Raw genomic sequence first — 20,726 nt, 5'->3', positions numbered from 1 at the left:
GTCCTCAAAGAAAGTGTGCTATACAGAGGTATATTTCCACTTGACTGTGGAATTTACGATTGCTTTCTCTTTAGCGTCTTTAATATCAAGAATGAACATGCGTAAAAGATAGATAATTGAAGGAAAATACTCAAGACCCTATAAAAACTTTGAAAAGGCAAGAATTTAAAGCAAAAAAGTGTGGCATTAGGTGGATTCAAACCATGGCTCTAAAACAAGATGTGTTTGTGAAACACTGATGCCCCCATATGGCAGCTTATGGCGAAGGTTAAAGTTTCTCAAATGCAAGTCAAAATCAAGGCCAAAATATAAAAAAAATGTTGGTACCCAAAGAAAGGTCTTGTCTCGAGGAATATACCTGTGAAATTTGAAAGACCTAGCTGCAACTGTTCAAAAGTTAGGGCGAAGGTTAATGTTTTTTAAATGTAAGTAAAACGTCAAGGTCAAAGTGGTTGGTATTCAAAGGAGGGTCTTGTCACAAGGATTACATATGTGAAGTATGATAGCCCTAGCATCAACCATCCAAAAGTTATGGCCAAGGTTAATGTTTTTCAAAAGTAGGTCAAACTCCTAGGTCAAGGTCAAAAGGTCAAAGTGGTTGGTATCCAAAAAAAGGTCTTGTCACAAGGATTACATATGTGAAGTATGAAATCCCTAGCTCCAACCATTCAAAAGTTATGACCAAGGTTAAAGTTTTTCAAAAGTAGGTCAAACTCCAAGGTCAAGGTCAAAGGGTCATAGTGGTAGGTGTCCAAAGGAATGTCTTGTCACAAGAATTACATATGTGAAGTATGAAAGCCCTAGCTCCAACCATTCAGAAGTTATGGCCAAGATTAAAGTTTTTCAAAAGTAGGTCAAACTCCAAGGTCAAGGTCAAAAGGTCATAGTGGTTGGTGTCCAAGAACGGTCTTGTCACAAGGATTACATATGTGAAGTATGAAAGCCCTAGCTCCAACCATTCAGAAGTTATGGCCAAAGTTAAAGTTTTTCAAAAGTAGGTCAAACTCCAAGGTCAAGGTCAAAAGGTCAAAGTTGCTGGTATCCAAAGGAAGGCCTTGTCAAAAAGAATACACATGTGAAGTTTGAAACCCCAAGCACCAACTGTTCAGAAGTTATGGCCAAGATTAAAGTCTCATAAAATTTTGCAAAAGTGGGTCAAACTCCAAGGTCAAGGTCAAAAGGTCAAGTATGATGGTACCCAAAGAAAGGTCTTGTCACAAGGAATACACATGTGAAATATGAAAGTCATAGCTCCAACCAATCAAAAGTTATGGGCAAGGTTAAAGTTGACAACAGACAGACAGACAGGACAACAACAATATACCCCCGGGATCTTTCGATCCGGGGGCATAAAAATATCTACTGTGTTATTTACTTAGCTGTTTTACCAATGGAGCTATTCTGGCTTAATATAACAGGTATAAATGTGAATCAGATTTTCAAAAACAGGATCCCTTATTTTTAGTAGGTTTTTTGTGGATTTTGACCCTAGGGCAGGGGTGCCCCTAAAAAATTCCTATCTTAAATTATTCCTTACATCAAAATATCATAATGTTATTTAGGGGCAAGCCTGCCCTGAAGGACTCCTAGGCCAAAATTCATACAAAAATCAGTGTTTTAACGGACAAAATTCTGTTTTGGCCAGCTCTGGAGGTTAACTTTAAAGTTGACTTGTAAATAATAAATTTAGACATATATATGGTAGTAAAAAAACTAATGATCATTGATTTTTAAATGCGACTTTTTCCGGGAAATTGTTCTCTCCTATAGGTCATATCTTTTGATATTCCCAATACACCCTTTATGAGATCTGAGGGCTATGACCAAACCCATCAAAATCTTTGCCATTTTCAAATTCTTTAATACTCCTAGACACCTCATTATAACCAAATAAAAAGGGGACCAAAGGATGTGGTCAAAACCAACATAATTCATGCCATCTTCAGAAGTCTTCTCCACTTCTGGACATTTCATTATAACCATACAACCAGTTAGCCTGCAAGATGATTTGACTAAAGTACATTTTCAAAGCTATAATTAAATGAAATATATGTCAAATCTAACCCTACCCTGGTGTCAGGTGCTGCTATAAAAACAATTTAAATTTTAAATATATTTTAATAATCCTAATAATTTTACTTTCAAAGTACACAATCAGTTCAGTTTCCACTTTAAAAATGATCAGTTCCAAGTCTCTCACTGATCAAGCTTGTACAACTAGCAGTATGTCACAATAGGTCTTGGGACAAGGATTTCTAGTTAGATATGAATCAATATATAAACTGAGATTCCTATTCACTTTTCGTTTCCCCGTCCACATATCACGAGATGAAAGTTTTGTAACTATTTACAGTGTTCCTTCATGGTCAGCGACAAATCTCCCTCATCATAGTGGTAAATAGGGCCATCAATTGAAGATACTCATCAGCTCCATCCATCAGACACTTGTCTACAATCTGTAAATACAAGAAACCTGTCAACAAGCAAGAAGTACAAAAAACCTGTCAAGAACTTGGAAATACAAAACACCTGTCAAAACAACCTGAAAATACAAGACACCTGTCAATGACCTGTAATTTACAAGAAATCTGTCTACAATAAGGAAATAACACTTGCCAACAACCTGGAAATAACAAGCACCTGTCAACAACCTGGAAATACAAGACACCTGTCAAAAACATGTAAATAACACTTGTCAGCAACCTGGAAATAATAGACACCTGCTAACAACCTGGAAATAATGTGTCTATAATATGGAAATACAAAACATTTGTCAACAATCTGGAAATACAAGAAACCTGTCTACAACACAGAAATAACACTTGCCAACAACCTTGAAATAACAGATGCTTATCAACAACCTTGAAATAACATTCATTGTCTACAACCTGGAAATACAAAATACCTGTCTACAATCTGGAAATAACACACTTGTCTACAACCTGGAAATACAAGACACCTTTCAACAACCTGGAAATACAAGACTCCTGTCAACAACCTGGAAATACAGGAAACTTGTCTACAACCTGGAAATAACACTTGCCAACAACCATCAAATATGACACTTGTCAACAATCCAGAATATCAACATTCTGGAAATATACATTTGTTAACAATCTGAAATTTTATTAAGCTGAAATCAACAGATACTATCAACAAATTGAAGTCAATGGATAACTGTCAAGAACCTGATTTCTTTGAGACTCTCTTACTCAAAACTATCAGTGTTGAAGATATACAGATTGAATTAATTTCATTTGTCTATTCCATCAAAATGCAAAATGTAACCATTTATTAGTGCTGTGTATCACTACTGAAAAATTGTATTGCGATATATTGCAATATTATATTTTGTATTGCAATATATCACAATATAAAAATTCATATTCATTTTTGCTTTTTTTCCTCTTATATGAAAACACAATTGCAAGTATCATGTGTTGATATCAACATTGCCTGGCAATGTGGTGCCAGCACATAAGGCTACCTAAGTTTGTTGTGCCACAAAAATTTTTAATAATCTCATTGCAATAGATACAGCTTTAACTTAAAAGTGGTTTCATGTAGCTGCTGTTCTCTTTTCAATTCTGTGTCGTCGCCTGAGTGGCACAGTGGTTAGAGCGTCTGCTCTAGAGTCGCGAAGTAAGGAGTTGATCCTTACGTCGCGGGTTCGAATCCTACTGTGGGACGTGGAGACCGGTCCTTCGGATGAGACCGTATAAACCTAGGTCCAGTGTCGCAGTAGGTGCTGGCACGAAAAAGACCCCTCACTGCTCAATGGCCGTACGTGCCAAGTATAGGACAAAATTTGCAGCTCTCCACCGGCAAGTGATGGCGTCTCCATATGAGTGAAAAATTCTCGAGAGGGGCGTTAAACAATACACAAACAAACAAATAATTCTGTGTCTGCCATTTATATTTTAAAATACTTTTTAAACTTACTGCGAGTTTCTCGCATGTCACTGATTTCTGTTGATCATTCAGGTCCTCTCGTTGTACAATTTTGTCGTGAAGTTGAGTAATTATTTGGGCAGCTGAATGTCCTTCATATATCATCTCCTGTAAGTATATACCTTGTGATAAGAACAGAACTTAACTGTCCTATAATGAATAATTTCTCTGAAGTTTCAAACTCAAAACAGCTTATATGATATACAGTACAGATCAGAATTCTAGATTTGAAACCGTCTGTAAAATGATATTTGATCTTTCAACCCAGAATCATCTTTTCAATCAATATCCACTTTTTCTGCATTTGTAATGATCCATTTCTTATATCAATAACAAATACTTTGAGCATATCAGCCAATTCTTGTGACCTTGCACATATTTACTTGGTTCAGTTCTAAAGACATACCCTGATTATACACAACTTTTATAACAAAGCTATAAAAATACATAAAGAAAGACAGTCAAGTTTCTGATGCCTCTCCCTTGTAAGGGATAAAATTAGATATAGCTTTTATTTATTGTATACTGCCTCGAACTTTTGTTTGCAGTCATTCTAAGTTATTACCTCCTTATTTTTAAAGATTAATCAAATACTGTAGCCATACTTTTTTCTGTGTGGGATTAATAAACGCTATGTACACGGTCCCACATTTTCAGCAGAAATTTGCCACAGAGTTTAAGACAAAGAATCCAAGAAATCTACATAATTTACTACCTACGGATTAAACAGAAATTGTGACACCGTTGAATTATGACCCTGTGGAAAAAAGTATGTTCACAGGCATAAAATTACAAAAAATACAAATTCTTTCAACAAAGAAATGTTTTAGTAGTGTGCATCCCTATCTCCATCTCTGGTATCCCCATCTCTGGTAGTCATCCCAAGATGCATCAACCAAGCAAGTTTGGCCACCATAGGGCTTATAGTTACTTGGGAATGGAATTGCTCAGAAAATCAAAGACACTAAAGCTGAACATCTGGGTTGGGTGGGGTGGGGGTGTTAGCATAAGCTCGTCTTGTTTATGTTCATGTTGAATTGAAGAAAAAAGGTCTTTTCTTACCTGAACCATCTTTTCTAGTTTCTCATAAGAGTTGGAGTGACAAACTTTGATTAACTGATCAATTTTATCATCTTTAATCACCTGTAATCAAGGAAATTCATCATCAATAATATAGTTCTTTTCTGAAATCTTTCTTTACATGCATCATTATGCAACAAAAAACATACAAGAGGCCCAGGGGCCACAACACTCACCTGAATCACCTGGGTTCTACTGTTCTTCAAAAAAATTTTGATGATCTTCATAGGAAGAATTTTAAAAAGATGTTTTTCCTATTTCCATGTAAAACTTTGATCTCTCATTGTTGCCCCACTCTACCCCTTGGGGCTATGACTTGAACAAATTTGAATCTGCACTAACTGAGGATGCTTGCTTACTTACATGGAAAACCATGGTCTGTTATTGAGAAGATTTTTAATGTTTTATTTCCTAATATACTCATGTAAAAACTTTCATCCCCATTTGTAGCCCAACCCTAAGATTTGAACAAACCAAGGCTCTGACCTGTCTTTCCCCTGCTATATGTAGAAGTCACTCCTCCAGGCTCTGATCTGATTTACCCCTGCTATTTGGTTGGAGTCCCCTCCCCTGGGCTCTGATTTGACTTACCCCTGCTATTTGGTTGGAGTTCCCTCCCCTGGGCTCTGATTTGACTTACCCCTGCTATTTGGTTGTAGTTCCCTCCCCTGGGCTCTGATTTGACTTACCCCTGCTATTTGGTTGTAGTCTCCTCCCCCGTGCTCTGACCTGACTTACCCCTGCTATTTAGTCATAGTTCCCTCCCCCGTGCTCTGACCTGACTTACCCGTGCTATTTGGTAGTAGTCCCCTCCCCTTGGCTCTGACCTGACTTACCCCTTCTATTTGATTGTAGTCCCATGCTCTGACCTGACTTACCCCTGCTATTTCGTACACATCCCCTTGAGTCACTTCTTCATCTCCTTTCAGTCTAGCAGCACTCTGTAGGTAGGTAATGGCTTTCCTCATGTCTCCCTCTGAAGTATCCATCAGGGCTTGAATAGCCTATATGAAGTTTGTGTAAGAGTGAAAGACAGTCACAAATCAGCAGTTACAGTTGAACTTTGGTATCTCAAATTTTGAAATCTTGAATACCATGGATATGTTGAAGTGAGGTGGAGCAACCTTTTTTTATGTATTTATTCGATATTGAAATCCTATACATTGAATTTTTCATAACAAAGTTTGACTGTATATAATTTCATTGATTTTATAGTCCATACTTAACTTTAAAGTATTTTGCATACATGTGATATGTACCGGCGGTACGCAAAATGTACAGTTTTTCGAGCCCATTCGTGTACAGGCGGGACATCAAAATTCACAGAATATGAAAATTTGTACAGTATTTTGAATTTCTCGCTAAATGCCACCATTTTCCTCTCATTCTTGCTCGCGAGACACTGGAAAACGTCACCTGTGTTTGACACTTGACCTTCCGATAATTGTGTAGTGTACAAACCATCGCGTGTGAAGGTGTCAATTGCCAATTGGGATAATTATCTTGCTATAAATCCGTATCAAGATACTCCTTAAGGTAGCTTTATTTTCAAAGGGGTACTTAATTATAACTGTTAATGTTTGGTAACTTGATTGAAAAAAAATTGAGCCAACTTCTAAAGTTGATATACATGACCTAATATACATGAATCTGACCCAGATCTTCATAGGTATAAAATATACGATGTTTATTACCATGATTACGCTGAAATAAAGGATACAGTTTCAAGTTTTTTTGTGCTGAAATTTATGTAATTGTATTTGCTGCTGTTATTTAGCATTGCTGATGTATATATCAGTAATATTACTCTCTTAATACTACATAAAGCTGGCAAACAAACTATCATCTAAAGAAGCTTAATTTATAATAGATTCATAAGAACATTGTGATTATGAAACACAATATATAAAATTTTAAAGCATTCAAATCTCCATTACAACTTTTAAAATAAGACTTTTGCAACAATATATATTTGTTGGTTTAGAAATAAGGTGCCTTATCAGAAGAATTTAAGTGATATTTTATACCGTTTTTTTGTACTGTTTTTTGATAGGGAGCGTACAGTTTTTTTCCCCCCAAATTCCTTTTTTTTTTTATGGCTCCTGTACAGTTTTGTGGACTTTGACTTATCACATGTATGATTTTGATTTCATTTAATTTTCATGTGATTAATTTTGATATGCTTATCTTGAAAGAATAACTTATATATCATTATAATAACAAGATGTGAATAAAAATAAGACTACTTTTCAAGCTAGGCACCTCTTTGTCACAAGCAATGTTTTCTTTGTCACAAATCTCTGCCAATCTCTCACTGAGCACACGATCCGCGAGGGGTTTAAATCGGAACTTGGCACAGCGGGAGGCTATAGGTTCAATGATCCGACTAACGTAATTACAAATCAGACAGAATCGTGTAGATTTACTTTCTTTCTCCATTGTTCTTCGCAGTGCTGCCTGCAAAGAAAGATCAAATCAATCAAATGTCCTCCTCTAGTCACTGAAAAATGTACTTGATTTCTTTTACAGAGCACATTTAATTAAACACACTCTCTTAAGAGACTTAGCCAACTGGAAATACTAATGTCTGATCAAAAAATCTCAGATTTTGAACACTCCAGTCTAATTATGAGGGCTAGAATTCTAACTAATACAAATTTCTGTTGCCTTGTATTCATTTATGTACCTCAAGCTCTTACAAATACTGATTATAATTGTGACTTTGTGTATCTTTATGTAATTTTTAGTTCTGACAGCTTTATGTCCCTTTACATGTCTTTTTGTATAACACTAACCTGAGCTGGTGCTGTCATAGAGTCGGCCTCATCCAGGATAATAATCTTAAATGGAGGACAAGGCTTCCCACTGTCAAAGAAAACCAGAAATGTGTCTACAAAACAGGACTACCCAGCTCACTAGTACACTGATATTGTAAAATGTAATACAAAGTATATCCTTTTCTTCCACTTATGAGCTAATAGTTAAATACGTCTAAAGAAAAAAAAATGTATATCTTTCATACATATAAAACTGATATATAAGTGCAATTTTTGTTGCCTTTTGTATGATAATACGTACTATTTATACATTCTTACAATGTCAAACAGGTGAAAGATGTTTCGGCTAAAAGCAAACCAAAATCATGAATGGGACTTCAATGTCAGAAAATTTATCTGTGATTAAAAGACTTTCAATTATATGTTCATAGAATTACATGAATGAACTTTTACTGAATTCAAAATCCTGAGAAAAAATGACAATGAGAACATAGAAAATCCTATGCGAGTTAGTTGCCCTCACCAATAAGAATTTGTATCAAGTTGTTGAAAACATTTCAAAGGAAGTTAACATCAAAGAAATGAAAGGTTAAGCTCAAGGGATAGGTCAAAATCAGAAAATTATAAGAGTTGAAGTATTCTCACCAATATCTTTCTGTATCTCAAGTTTGATAAAGACATCTTGACAATTCCTTTTAAAACTAAGCTAAACAAAAGGGGGGGGGGGGGGGATAGACAGAAAGATTGGCATGTCACTTTACTCTCTGGTTACATATATGGCTATATGGCAGTGCATATAAAGCATTTCAATAGCATATAAATAATACATATATATATAATTCATGTACCTCTCTTTACTTAAAGGTAGGAAGTTTTGAGATCAAGAGGCCCATGGGCCTTATAGGTCACATGAGTATCATGTAACACCACTCCCACACTTGAATTGGGTTCATGTTTTAAACCAGAGGCCATGAAACTCACAATTTTGAAAGAGCACCCTTACTCATCATTACTATACACTTAGTTCATTTACTTTATACCCAGAAGCAGAGCAGAGGATTATCTTTCACTATATATTCAGTAGAGCCCCCACCTCATAGGAACCCCTGACCCTGGAGAGACACATATCTTAATTTTGGGAGAGACATCCTTGCTCATCATAATTATGCATTTAGTTCATTGGTTTAATACCCACTCAATTCAGAATAGTACATTTTCAAAGAATTAATGCATTTTCACAATATAATCATAAAGCCCCACCCTAACATCAGTACCTCTTACCCATGGGCCATAAAATTCACAATTTTGGAAGAGGCATCCTTGCTCATCATAATTATGCATTTAGTTTGTTTGCTTAATACCTAGGAGCAGAGGAAGAGCTTTCCAAAGCTTATGCATTTTTGCTATATAATCAATAGAGCCCCACCCTAACACTAGAACTCCTGACCATGGGGTCATGAAATTCAGAAGAAGCACCCTTGCTCATCATAACCATGCATTAAGTTCATTTGCTTAATACCCAGGAGCAGAGGAGAAGATTTTCAAAGAATTAATGCACTTTCACTATAATAATTAATAGAGTGCCACCCTAGCACCAGAACCCATGGCCCCAAGCCAGGATTTTCACAATTTTGGTAAAGGGCTCAATGCTTATTACAATCATGCCAACAGTTTGACTGCTTGATGTCCGGGAGTAAAGAAGAAGGCTTTAAAAGATTCCATTGATTTTGATGCTTTTAGCCCAACCCCTCAGGCCCTGGGGGGGGGGGGGGGGCAAGGACCATGAAATTCACAATTTTTGTTCCCTTTCACGCAATGTCATATGCCAAAATTGGTTGTGTAGTTCCTGAGGAGAAGCTGAAAATGTTCAAATGTTAATGTACGATGATAGAAAACAGATAGCAATAGGTCACCTGAGTGACTCTCAGATCTGAAGTGATCTTACTCTGGTTTTGTTCCACTGGCAGTGGTCTGAGCAAATTTCTTCACTTTCTCTCGGATGACATTAATTCCTCGTTCATCTGATGCATTCAGTTCCAAAACTCGTAATTTCATCATTTCTGTCCTGTAATGGTAATGATAGTAGTAAAAATATTGCTTTGAGCACATTAACACAAAAAATCATTTCTATTAACTGGACACTGCTTTGCAATTTGATATAATATCTATTTAAAACATGTTTTTCTTCACTGACAAAAATAATTTTTCATGTTAATTCATACAATGAATACAGGTTAACTTAGGTATCTTCTTTAGTCCCTTATCTCTCTCTTCTTCCCATAAAAATATAGTATGTTTAGCTTGTAGCTGAAGTAATAAAATGAGTTTACATATCATTCATTCATGTGGGTTTACAAGTATTTAAATCATTTAGTATTGTACATTAATGCAAAAGCAAAACATGTCATCTGAAGAACATTGTTAAAACCATAAACTATTTTAATAAGATCTTTAGGAGTAACTTACTGTTGCCTACAGAAATCCTTACCCAAAAAAGAGATCGAGCAATAAGATTTGTAGGATTATCCTACTGTTGCCTACAGAAATCCTTACCAAAAAAGAGATCGAGCAACAAGATCTCTAGGATTAACCTATTGTTGTCTACAGAAATCCTTACCCAAAAAGAGATCGAGCAGCAGCCAGGATGGTGGATGTTTTCCCCGTTCCTGGTGGTCCGTAGAACAACAGATTAGGAAGCTATACAAACCATGGAGAGAACAGATAAAATATCTGACAAATATAGCACCTGGAAATGTACACCTTCACCCTACATTCAAATTAATTTTGTAAAAAGAAGTGTGTTAATAATTCAACATTTTCTCATCTAGGCTCATAAAAGTATGTTTAAAGGAAAAGTCAGAACTGCAATAGTTTTTACATAATAATATTAACTCAAAAGAGAGAGAAAGCAGCATGATTTTATAGAGTTGTTGGAGATCTTACATCTGATCCTTCTAAAGATTTCTTAAGGACAGCAACAACCTCATCCTGATAAGCTACGTCATCAACCGAACGTGGACGACTAAAAATGGAATATACAAACATTAATTGTCATTAATATTAAAATCTTAATTATAAATTTCAATTGGGCAAAAAACGAAAATATTTTTTTCATTCCTCCCAATAAAATTGTGTTAATATAATGATGATCATCATCTTTTTAATTATATCTAGTATGAATGCTATATTGTCTATTAATTACTATTTTTCGACCCATGGAATGTGCTTCTGCTTTCCCTTTCCAACTTTGTCAGATGTTTCAGGTGTTTTGGAGTCTTTTGATGTTGTTCCTGCCTCACGTGGTTTAAAAAATGGATGCATAGTCTGAAAAAAATTGCAATGACAGGGGTTGAAATTTTCCTGGAAAACCCACTAGCCCAGGGGCTACTGATCAGTAAAAATTCACTAGCCCTAACCCCACACTAACTAGCCCAACAATTTTTATGCAAAATGAAAACATTAGTTAAAGTTTCAAACGCTTTGGTTACAGGAACAAATTAAACTATTTCTCATTCAAAAGAAACTAATCTACATAGAAAATCTAACAGTAAACTGATGATCAAGAATTTTTTCCATTCTGCTAGCTCGACGGACTATCCTTACATTTAAATTACCTAGTCAGAGTCTTAAAATGACTAGCCTCGGGCGTCAGGCTACCATATATTTCAATCCCTGATTGATTAACCTTAAAAAAAGATAATCAGATTGCATGCATATGTTTGCTATCATGATAAAAAAAAACACTTAGCTGTGGTAAGCACTTTGACAACAACTTCATTTTTATCTATTAAATTTCTTTATTCATCAATAAATCTAAAATGCAAGAGGAAAAGTTCTTCCTTGTACAAGTGTCAATATTAATATGTACAAGTTAACTTAATCGCCAAATCAAGATCTTCAATCTGTTTTCATCTATATGCAAGATATGCAGTGCCAGCAAAAGTTCAGTGACAAACATGTACTAGGTGGTTACACTACAGATTTGTGAAGCTCCAGAAGCTGCCAAACAAATTGATTAATGATGAAATATATAAAATTGACAATTGTTTGCTAATTATTTCAAATTAACAATATTTTTTTGGCTTTTTGTTTTACATGTATAGGTGTTGCTGTTATTACATTGGCTAGTAACTGGTGACTTCGGGTTAGTAACTTTGTAACTGCCACTAGCTCCTTGGCTAGTAGCCAATTTCGTAATTGCATACCGGTTAGTGATCAGCCCTTAGATAAAAATTAAAATAAATTAAAATATACAGTGTATTACTCACTATCATTCTAACAACAGTGTGTCAGTTTGCTTGATCAAACGTGCCAAGCTTTCACATGTTGATCACCATATTACTCATCGATTGGTTGTTTGGTTTCAATAGAATACATTACATTTGCAAATTAAACACAGAACCTTCAAATATCATCAAGAGTATTGACCAATCCTATCGAACACATTGAATAATTGTTTACTACGTAGAAAACAGCAACACATGGTCAAACAGCCTGTTTTACTTTCTAATAATTGCTGTCATGTTCATGCAGTTCTACTATCATTCCAATAACAGCATGTCACTGTTAAATAGAGCGTGTTAAAGTTTTATATGTTGATCACCAAATTTCTCATCGATTGGTTGTTTGATTTCAATAAAATACATACTACTTGGCATCATGAACAGAGAAACCAGCAATAGGCAACTGACCACGTGTTGCTGCTCATTACAAATGCCGTAGTTGTGAACAATCACTCAGTGCCACTGGTCATTATTATCAGTGTATTGCTGGGTTCTCTGTTAAGAAGTGTTTCATATGCAAAGTAGTATTCATTTCATTGTCAGAAATCAAACATCCAATCTACATGACCTATGAGATATATGGTTTTAAACTCCATCAAACAAAGTGACATGTTGTTATTGGAATGATAGTAGTAATCAATTCAAATTTTCTTAACATTTTAATGATCAAGATATTAGTAACTGAACACTTCATTTGCTATTTCCCCACATAGGTAAACAATTGATTTCTGTTCATGCTGGCTGTCTGAGGTCAGCACATTAATTGCTACGTACACTATGTTGAAAATGAAATGGACAAGCTCATTAATTACATCTTGATACAATATAACTTTCTCAATGTAAAAAAAAACATTTGATTTAGCATAAAGAGGGTCCTTCATTGAGACAATTCTAAGGACCTTACTTACTCTTTTCCCGCCAGATAATGAACAGGAAGTGCATACTTTTAGTATTTTCGAGTATAGGAGAGTTCCACAATAATGTCAATGCCTGAAAAGATACAGGAGCCAAAAAACGTTGATCTGTCGGCGGCAGGACGAGGTGTATGGCTTGTCAAGGTGGGCATAGGTTGAATGGACAGCTATTAATGCAACTGTATCGAATCAAAGGATTCTTATATCAATTATAGGTTTATGGGTTTTTAAAGCAGTTTACTGTTTAGCAGGTCTAGGAAAATCACTATATTTAGCTATATAGCTAAATCTACCTATGTAGCTTTATTTACCTATATTATATAGCTTTATTTAGCTATTTCAGAGTAAATATCTGTTTTATGAAAAGCAGACAAAAAGTCGCATAATGAGGCAGTATTAGTTTTCAACTTTGAAATGGACTGAAAACAATTCACCAAAAACCCACTTTTAAAAATGTTTCTCCTTTTGTGCAATTGCAATCAAAGATGTAAAAGTTTTGGGGCTATGTATAACAGTTAATCTGTGAATAAGCAGCTACTTTAACAAAGAAAAGCAGTTTTGGTCAACAAGATAATTGATTGGTAATAATTCAGCACAATGCAAGGCAATCACACTTAGTCATGCCTCATCGCACTTCCAGTAATGGACAGTTATCCAAACAATAGAGATGCATTTTTTGGTTAAAAAGTGTTTAAAAGAGGCAATGTTTTTACTATCTAGGTTGTTTTTATCAAACCTTTTAAAAAAAATATCAGCCATAATTTTCATGCGACTTTTTGTTTGCTTTTCATAAAACAGAAACTTCTAAAATAGCTAAATAAAGCTATATTATATAGGTAAATAAAGCTATATAGGTAAATTAAGCTATATAGCTAAATATAGTGATTTTCCTGGACCTGTTTAGCACACAGGTACTTGGGCCATGGGTCTAGGTTTATTAATATGTATATATACCTATTGATATGTAAAAAAGGGGTTTTTTGTACATAGGTATACATATTTATAAACCAAAGTCCCAAGTATCTGTGGTTTAGCATATAATAGTTAAAACAGTCTTCATGTTGATTAATTTTATTTTGTATCATTATTATATTTGTACGAAAAGGAAAAAAAAAATCGACCCCAGGGTATATAACCTCCAGCGAACGAATCTCCCAGATTGCCACATTCCTCTTTCAAATGCTTTACCTCCAGCAGGGTTTTTTTTAGCCCTATGTACTTGTTTGCCTGAGTCATCCACCCATTGTAAAGTCTGTTTTCTCTAAAACTTGTTAGCCTGAGCCTTGTTCATCCTAATATCATAAATATTATGTTAACCTTTAAGATGAATTTGAGTTAAGTATTCTTTTTTGAATTTTGTATTTAATCCCCAGTAATAGTTACACAATTTGTATTTCCTTTCAGTATATATTTCCAATTTCTATTTATTAAAAACATAACAGGGGATGCTTACTCCTACTAGGCACCTGATCCCACTTCTGGAATTTCCAGGAGTCAGTGTTTTATGTTCTGTTCACAGATTTATATTGTTTGTAGGTTTTTTTGAGATCAATCACTGTTCGTTATTTTCACCTATTTCATTGATTTAGTTGTTTAATTATAATTTTAATAGTGACCATACCAAGTGGCACTTTGTGCCACTTGCACTGCGAGCTCTTACGAAAACAACTGGATGAAAATTCAGACTATTGCACATTTATCCAACAAATTTTTTTGCAGTAAAATGTACCCGCAATCCTCTATAAATTGCATATGGCTGCCCAAACTATGTTATCACAATAACCAGATAAAAGTTCACAATTTTAAAAAAAAGAACCTTTCTGTAAGGAAATTGCAGATATCACTGAAAAATATCCATAAAAAGAATCATTACAAAATTTTATCAGTAATGTAAAGTCTTATGTTCTTAATAAATATTTTAGTGAGTATAACATTTTCTACTATGGAAATCTATGGTTAAGAATCATGTATTTGAATTATTCATTTTATGCATATATGAATTTCTTTTTTTTTTCCATTTATACTGTATACTTGAATGTAAAAAATCATAATTCATACAGTGCAGGGTTCAAAAGAAAAAATGCAATTCAATAAAATAAAACATGATTATAAAAATTTAACATTAAAAAAGGGCAAAAGGACCTAGGGTGAACAAGAATCAGAACAAACCGACTCAGGGCAAACGAGAACTAGGGTGAACACTGCCAAGGGCTAATGCATATTAGGATGAACGAACGTGAACACCAACGCAGGCTTATTCGTGAGGGTCTCTCACATCTGTTACATCCAGAATATGGTCTTGGCACCAAATGTAAAGAAGGAATATGTTGCACAGATGAAGTAATTTATCATGGCCAGACAACTCAGTTGGTGGAATCCTGTCCAGGGTTTAGGGTCCAGTGTTTAATATCTAGTCCATTCCAGGGATCGACATTAATGGTTGTCCGATTGCCCGGGACAAGTAAATTCTCAGTTCGGGCAAGTGAATCTTACGACGTACTTGTTCGATCGGGCAAGTGATTTTTTCTCATAGAAATGTACATATTTATTTAGTTTACATTAATTTATATTTAAAAAAACCCAGTAAATTGAAGACTTGATTTCCGCCAGGTACCTGACTGACATTGTTTTTGCATTCGGAATTCCTTGTCAGCATTTCTGGATTATACCTTTCATTTGAAAATCCGGTTCGTTATTCCGTTTTTTCCCCTGGTAAATATGCTGTTCGTCTAACATCTCTGGAAATTTGGATATTAGATTATTTATTCACTCACAGAATATAAGTACAGAGTAACACGATGTATCCTGATCATTAAGGTAAAGACCGATGTATGTTACGTAGCAACTATCTTCCTTCAGCATTAATTGTTTCACAGTTATCTCGGAAAATCACGATTCACAAAAGAATCCTACCGAGAATAAGTTTAAAAATATGAATTTTATAAAACGGAGCGTTATTGCTATATATGGCAGTGTGTGTTACGAGCTAAATTTACAAGGACAGTGGTATACTTTTATGTACAAATGCATCATAGAAGTTTTTTCAGGTACCTCACCTTGCCAAATTGACAGTAGTGTATTTGGTCACATTTTTTCTTGTCATAACATTTACAGTAATAAAAATTTATTCTGAAGTTCTTTCCTTATTTTGGGCAACTGAGTTTTGCATTCGGACAAGTCAAAGTTTGAGATCACTTGCCCGAAGGGCAAGTAAATCTAAAAGTTAATGTTTATCCCTGCATTCTACTGTATTTTACCCCATTCTGTTACACATGGTATAAAGGAATGACAACACTACAGTAAAAATCGCTTAGTACGAACACGGATATAGCGAATTTTCGGATATAGTGAAGTTTTTTGCAATCCCCGGCGAAATTCTTAACAATTCCTTGTTAAATTTAATGGATATAATGAACTCAGATATAGCGAATTTACGGTTATAGCAAACTGATTTTGCGTCACCTAGACGTTAAAAAGAATGCAATTTACATCTTTTATAGCGAATTTTCATAGGTTTTAAAATTTAAAATACTGAACTGACATAATTTTGTAAGTTTTAATATTTGAAACTCAATTTAACCAAAAAATTTAGAACTCCAAGGTAATATTTATATTTTATACTTCACTAAATACATTTGGTAGTCAAACTTAAAGGGAAAAAAATCTATATTACGAATTGGCTATATATTCTTTAAGGAATTCGTTATATGGATATAACCAATTATGGATATAGCGAAGTAAATTCAGGGGTCCCTAGAACTTTGCTATAACCGAGTTCTATTGTATAGCCTTTTCCTATATATGTGCCAAGTTTAGATTACACAGTATGATCCTTAACACTTGGACACATAAACAATTCAACTTGGTAAGACAAATGCGTAGCTCCTCATGCAAAATGGTTAACAATATTTGAGAAGAACTTTTCACAATATACAGGCCTTCTTTGGAGTTTGTTTCCTACCTTTAGTAGATAATATTGCATATTTGGAGTGCTCCATGGTTTTCATAGCTCATAAAGATTTTTCAGGGTGACAGATTTCTTGATGTTTTTTTTTAATTGATTACTTTTGCAGATTTTAAAAATTAAATGTTTTCAATTTGCAGTTATTAAGTTCATAAATCTTTTTCTTATTATGTTCCCCAAACGAAGTTTGGGAACATATTGTTTTTACTCTGTTTCTTATTATTATTATTAAGGTCTTCCGTTTCAGACGGAAGACCTTATAGTGATTCTACTGTTTATTATTATTATTATTTTTTTCCCGTTTTTTGTCCAAGCAATTTCTCAGAGATGGCTTGGTGGATTTTCTTGAAACTTTCAGAGTTTATGACAAATTTAATAAACTTAAAACATTTTGAAGGATTTTGCAAAATTCAGTTCCGGACGTCAGATATGTCCGATTTCCGTTTTTTCAAAACAGATCATGTCCGGACGAGATCTCAGAAACAGTAAAAGCTTAAAATAACAAACTTTCACGAGTGATAGATCATGACAAGTACGTTTGCAGAATTGGTTTAGATCTGTCAGTTGTTACTTCCGGTCGTCACAGGAAGTGATCAAAGAAATCGAAAATTTCAACTTTTTTATTTTAATTAAATCTTGCATCACATTATTGTATCTGTTTTGCAGTTTCGAAATATGTTGGTCCCACTGGAAACAAAAACGTCAACTTCCGGTTATAAGTGAAAAAAAGTACATAATTTTAGTATTTTACTTTCCCATAAATATCGCTTATGGTTGAAGTATTTGAAATGGTTTTTAGATATGTTATTTAGACTGCAAATGTCTAGAGTAACGTCAAATATCTTGGTAAAATTCACTTCCGGTCGCGTGCTTTACTGTCCGCAAAATAAGAACTTGTCAAAGTGAGATCTCAGAAACGGTAAGAGAATAAGACACTATACTTATAAGAGTAATAGAACTTAAGGAGTAAGCTTAACCCTTTGGGTTAATAGCGTCAGCCGTCACTTCCGGTCGTTACAGGAAGTGATCAAAGAAATTAAAAATTTCAACTTTTCTCTTTTGAAATAAAATTTGCATCATTTAATTGAATCTCTTTCACCGTTTCTGTATGTGTTGGTCTCACTGGAAACAAAAGACGACAACTTCCGGTTATAAGAGAGAAACTTTGTAATCGGGATTTTTAACTTTCTCAAAAATATCGCTTATTGATAAAGTTTTTGCAATGATTTTTACATATGTTATTGAGACTGCAATTGTCTAGTGTAAAGTCAACCATCTTAGGAAAATGCACTTCCGGTCGCGTGTTTTTCTGTCCTCAAATTGAAACTTTGTTCACCTGATTGCTCAAAAACAGTATATGACTGAAGTCTAAAACTTTCAGAACTGATAGTCAGTCACAAGTTTATCTACATCATGTAAAAATCGTACGTTGCCGTCACTTCCGGTCGTGACAGGAAGCGATGCAAAAAAGTGAATTTTTAAAGTTTTTTACTTTTTACAGAAATGTTTGGCTAATGCAGATGTAAGAAAGACCATGACCATGCAATTTATTTTCATCGGAAGTGCCAACCGAAAAACCGGAAGTTGTCTCAAACATGAGTAGTTTTTCATGGAAACTTTTAGGGATGATCAGTTGTGAATAATTTAGGTGTAGAATGAACATTTTATTCATTTGGAGCACTTTCGTTCATGACGAAGTACATAAAGAAAACAGAAAAGTAATTCCGTTTGTTTTTATCTGTATTTACATATCTTTGGAAGCCTTGAGATAACTTTTATTAATTATTTAGAGTAATCTTTATGACAAGATTGTTTTTTTTTCAAAGAAGTCAAGAAAACGGAAGACCTGTTATTGCCTAGGCAATAAGTATCTAGTTAAGGTCTTCCGTCTCCAACGGAAGACCTTATTGTTTTCGTTCGGTTTCTTTTTCCCTATTATTATTATTAAGGTCTTCCGTTTTCACGGAAGACCTTATAGTGATTCTACTGTTTCTTATTATTATTATTATTATTATTATTTTTTTGACCAAATTTTGTGCAGGCGTTTTCTCGAAAACTATTCAGTGGTTTTTCGTGAAACTTTCAGGAAAAATTAGTCATTGTATGAACTTGTTTCATCACAAGGAAAATTTGGAAAAACTACATAATTTGAGTATTTTACTTTTCCATCAATATTTTTTTCTAGAAAAAGTATCTGAAATGAATTTTAAATATGTTATTCAGACTGCAAATGTCTAGAGTAATCGTAAATATCTTTCAAAAATTCACTTCCGGTCGCATGTTTTCCTGTCCTCAAAATGTGAAGTTGTCTGAGCGAGATCTCAAAACTAGGTAAAAGATTAAAACACCAAACTTTTATAAGTAATAGACCTTGAGGAGTAGGCAAAACCATTTGGGTTAAACGCGTCAGTCGTCACTTCCGCTTGTCACAGTAAGTGATCAAAGAAATTTAAAAAAAAAATTAACTTTTCTTTTTTAAATTAATGCTTGCATCACTTTATTGCATCTCTTTCGCTGTTTAGAAATATGTTAGATTCCACCGGAAACAAAAACGTCAACTTCCGGTTTTAGGAGATAAACTACTTTACTTTGATATTTAACTTTCTCATAAATATTGCTCATCAATAAAGTACTTGAAATGACTTTATGTATGTTGTATATATTGCAAATGTCTAGAGAAAAGTCAAAGATTTTTATAAAATTCACTTCCGGTCTCTTGTTTACCTGTCCTCAAAATTAGAATTTGATCTCACAATATTGCTCGGCAACAGTAAACGACTGAAGTCTAAAATTTTCAAGACTGATGGTCAGTCATCAGTTATATGAATCGTGAGAAAATCTTGTATAGCCGTTACTTCTGGTGCTTCCGGTCGTGACCGGAAGTGATGTAAAAAATGAATGGTTAACGTTAGCAAGTTGGATTTTCACGCTGACGACAAGGGTTAAATTTACAGAGTGTCTGAATTTCTTTTATCTCTTTTTCAGCTTGAATTTTCGTTTTTATTTTCAGAATCGGACGGAAGACCTCTCATTGCTCGCAATGAGTTTCTAGTTATTATTATTATTCTTACCGATTTTGTGCACGCGAGTTCTCGGTAACGTCTCGGCCGATTTTCATGAAACTTTCAGATCTGATAGGTATTGATCTGAACCTTATTGGAAATTTTTTTCGTTGATGACGTCACTTCCGGTCGTGAGATATTGACGATTTTCTGATTTTCAGAGGGTCAGCTTGTCCTGGAAACTCCTCCGAAACGACTTAAGATATTGATTCAAGATTTTCAGTGAACGTAGGGGAAGGTTTGTAGATTTGCAGGCAGGTGTCCAAATCTCTCTAGCGCAAAAGGCGCCGAAGCTCGGTAGGGCTCAAAAAAAATCTCAGAAACATCTCACAAAATTCTACACCTTTTCTTTCATATCTTCATACATGTTAAGAATTTGTTAAAACATATAGAAGAAAAGTTGTGCAGAATGACACGACCTTTCATTTGATATCAAGAAAAAGGGGCTGATCCCTCAAATTAGGGTCTCAGAGGGGCCAAAAGTCTTTCATTGTTAACTCTTTAACGATCAATAATTTGTAATACATTACTGAAGCAAATATGCTTATCTTTACGATTTTCAACAATATATGATAAGATTCTGATCATATGTTACGTAATAAGGGGTCACACGGGGCCAGAATGCTAAATCTTTGACGCTTTATATCTCGAAAAGGGAGAATATTTTGATAAGCAATACTGAACAAAAGATGGTC

The 20,726-nt window shown here is 34.5% G+C and overlaps 2 protein-coding genes across 2 annotated transcripts in view; one reads left to right on the top strand and one right to left on the bottom strand.

Moving 5' to 3' along the window:
- Window positions 1–2,098: 2,098 nt before the first annotated feature.
- On the bottom strand, window positions 2,099–11,129 carry LOC133179830 (replication factor C subunit 4-like). The gene is made up of 10 exons (XM_061314537.1): window positions 11,011–11,129; window positions 10,752–10,830; window positions 10,426–10,505; window positions 9,754–9,873; window positions 7,827–7,896; window positions 7,294–7,488; window positions 5,910–6,035; window positions 5,014–5,094; window positions 3,943–4,059; window positions 2,099–2,456 (listed from the first exon to the last, which is right to left on the bottom strand). Exons 1-10 carry the CDS (start codon window positions 11,127–11,129, stop codon window positions 2,367–2,369), a joined length of 1,077 nt encoding a protein of 358 aa, XP_061170521.1. The 3' UTR covers window positions 2,099–2,366.
- A 1,906-nt stretch (window positions 11,130–13,035) lies between these two features.
- Window positions 13,036–20,726, top strand: part of LOC133192254 (general transcription factor IIF subunit 2-like) — a 58,883-nt gene continuing 51,192 nt past the window's right edge. The window contains exon 1 of the mRNA XM_061328249.1: window positions 13,036–13,149. Within this exon, the coding sequence (XP_061184233.1) occupies window positions 13,072–13,149 (78 nt within the window). The 5' untranslated portion in view covers window positions 13,036–13,071. The remainder of the gene's footprint in view (window positions 13,150–20,726) is intronic.

Source organism: Saccostrea echinata, unplaced genomic scaffold (assembly GCF_033153115.1).
Source record: "Saccostrea echinata isolate AGI-Se365-2 ecotype Australia unplaced genomic scaffold, CSIRO_AGI_Sech_v1 ptg000001l, whole genome shotgun sequence".
Lineage (NCBI taxonomy): Eukaryota > Metazoa > Mollusca > Bivalvia > Ostreida > Ostreidae > Saccostrea > Saccostrea echinata.
The sequence above is the reverse complement of the archived record's forward strand: the minus strand, read 5'-3'. Positions and strand labels throughout refer to the sequence as shown.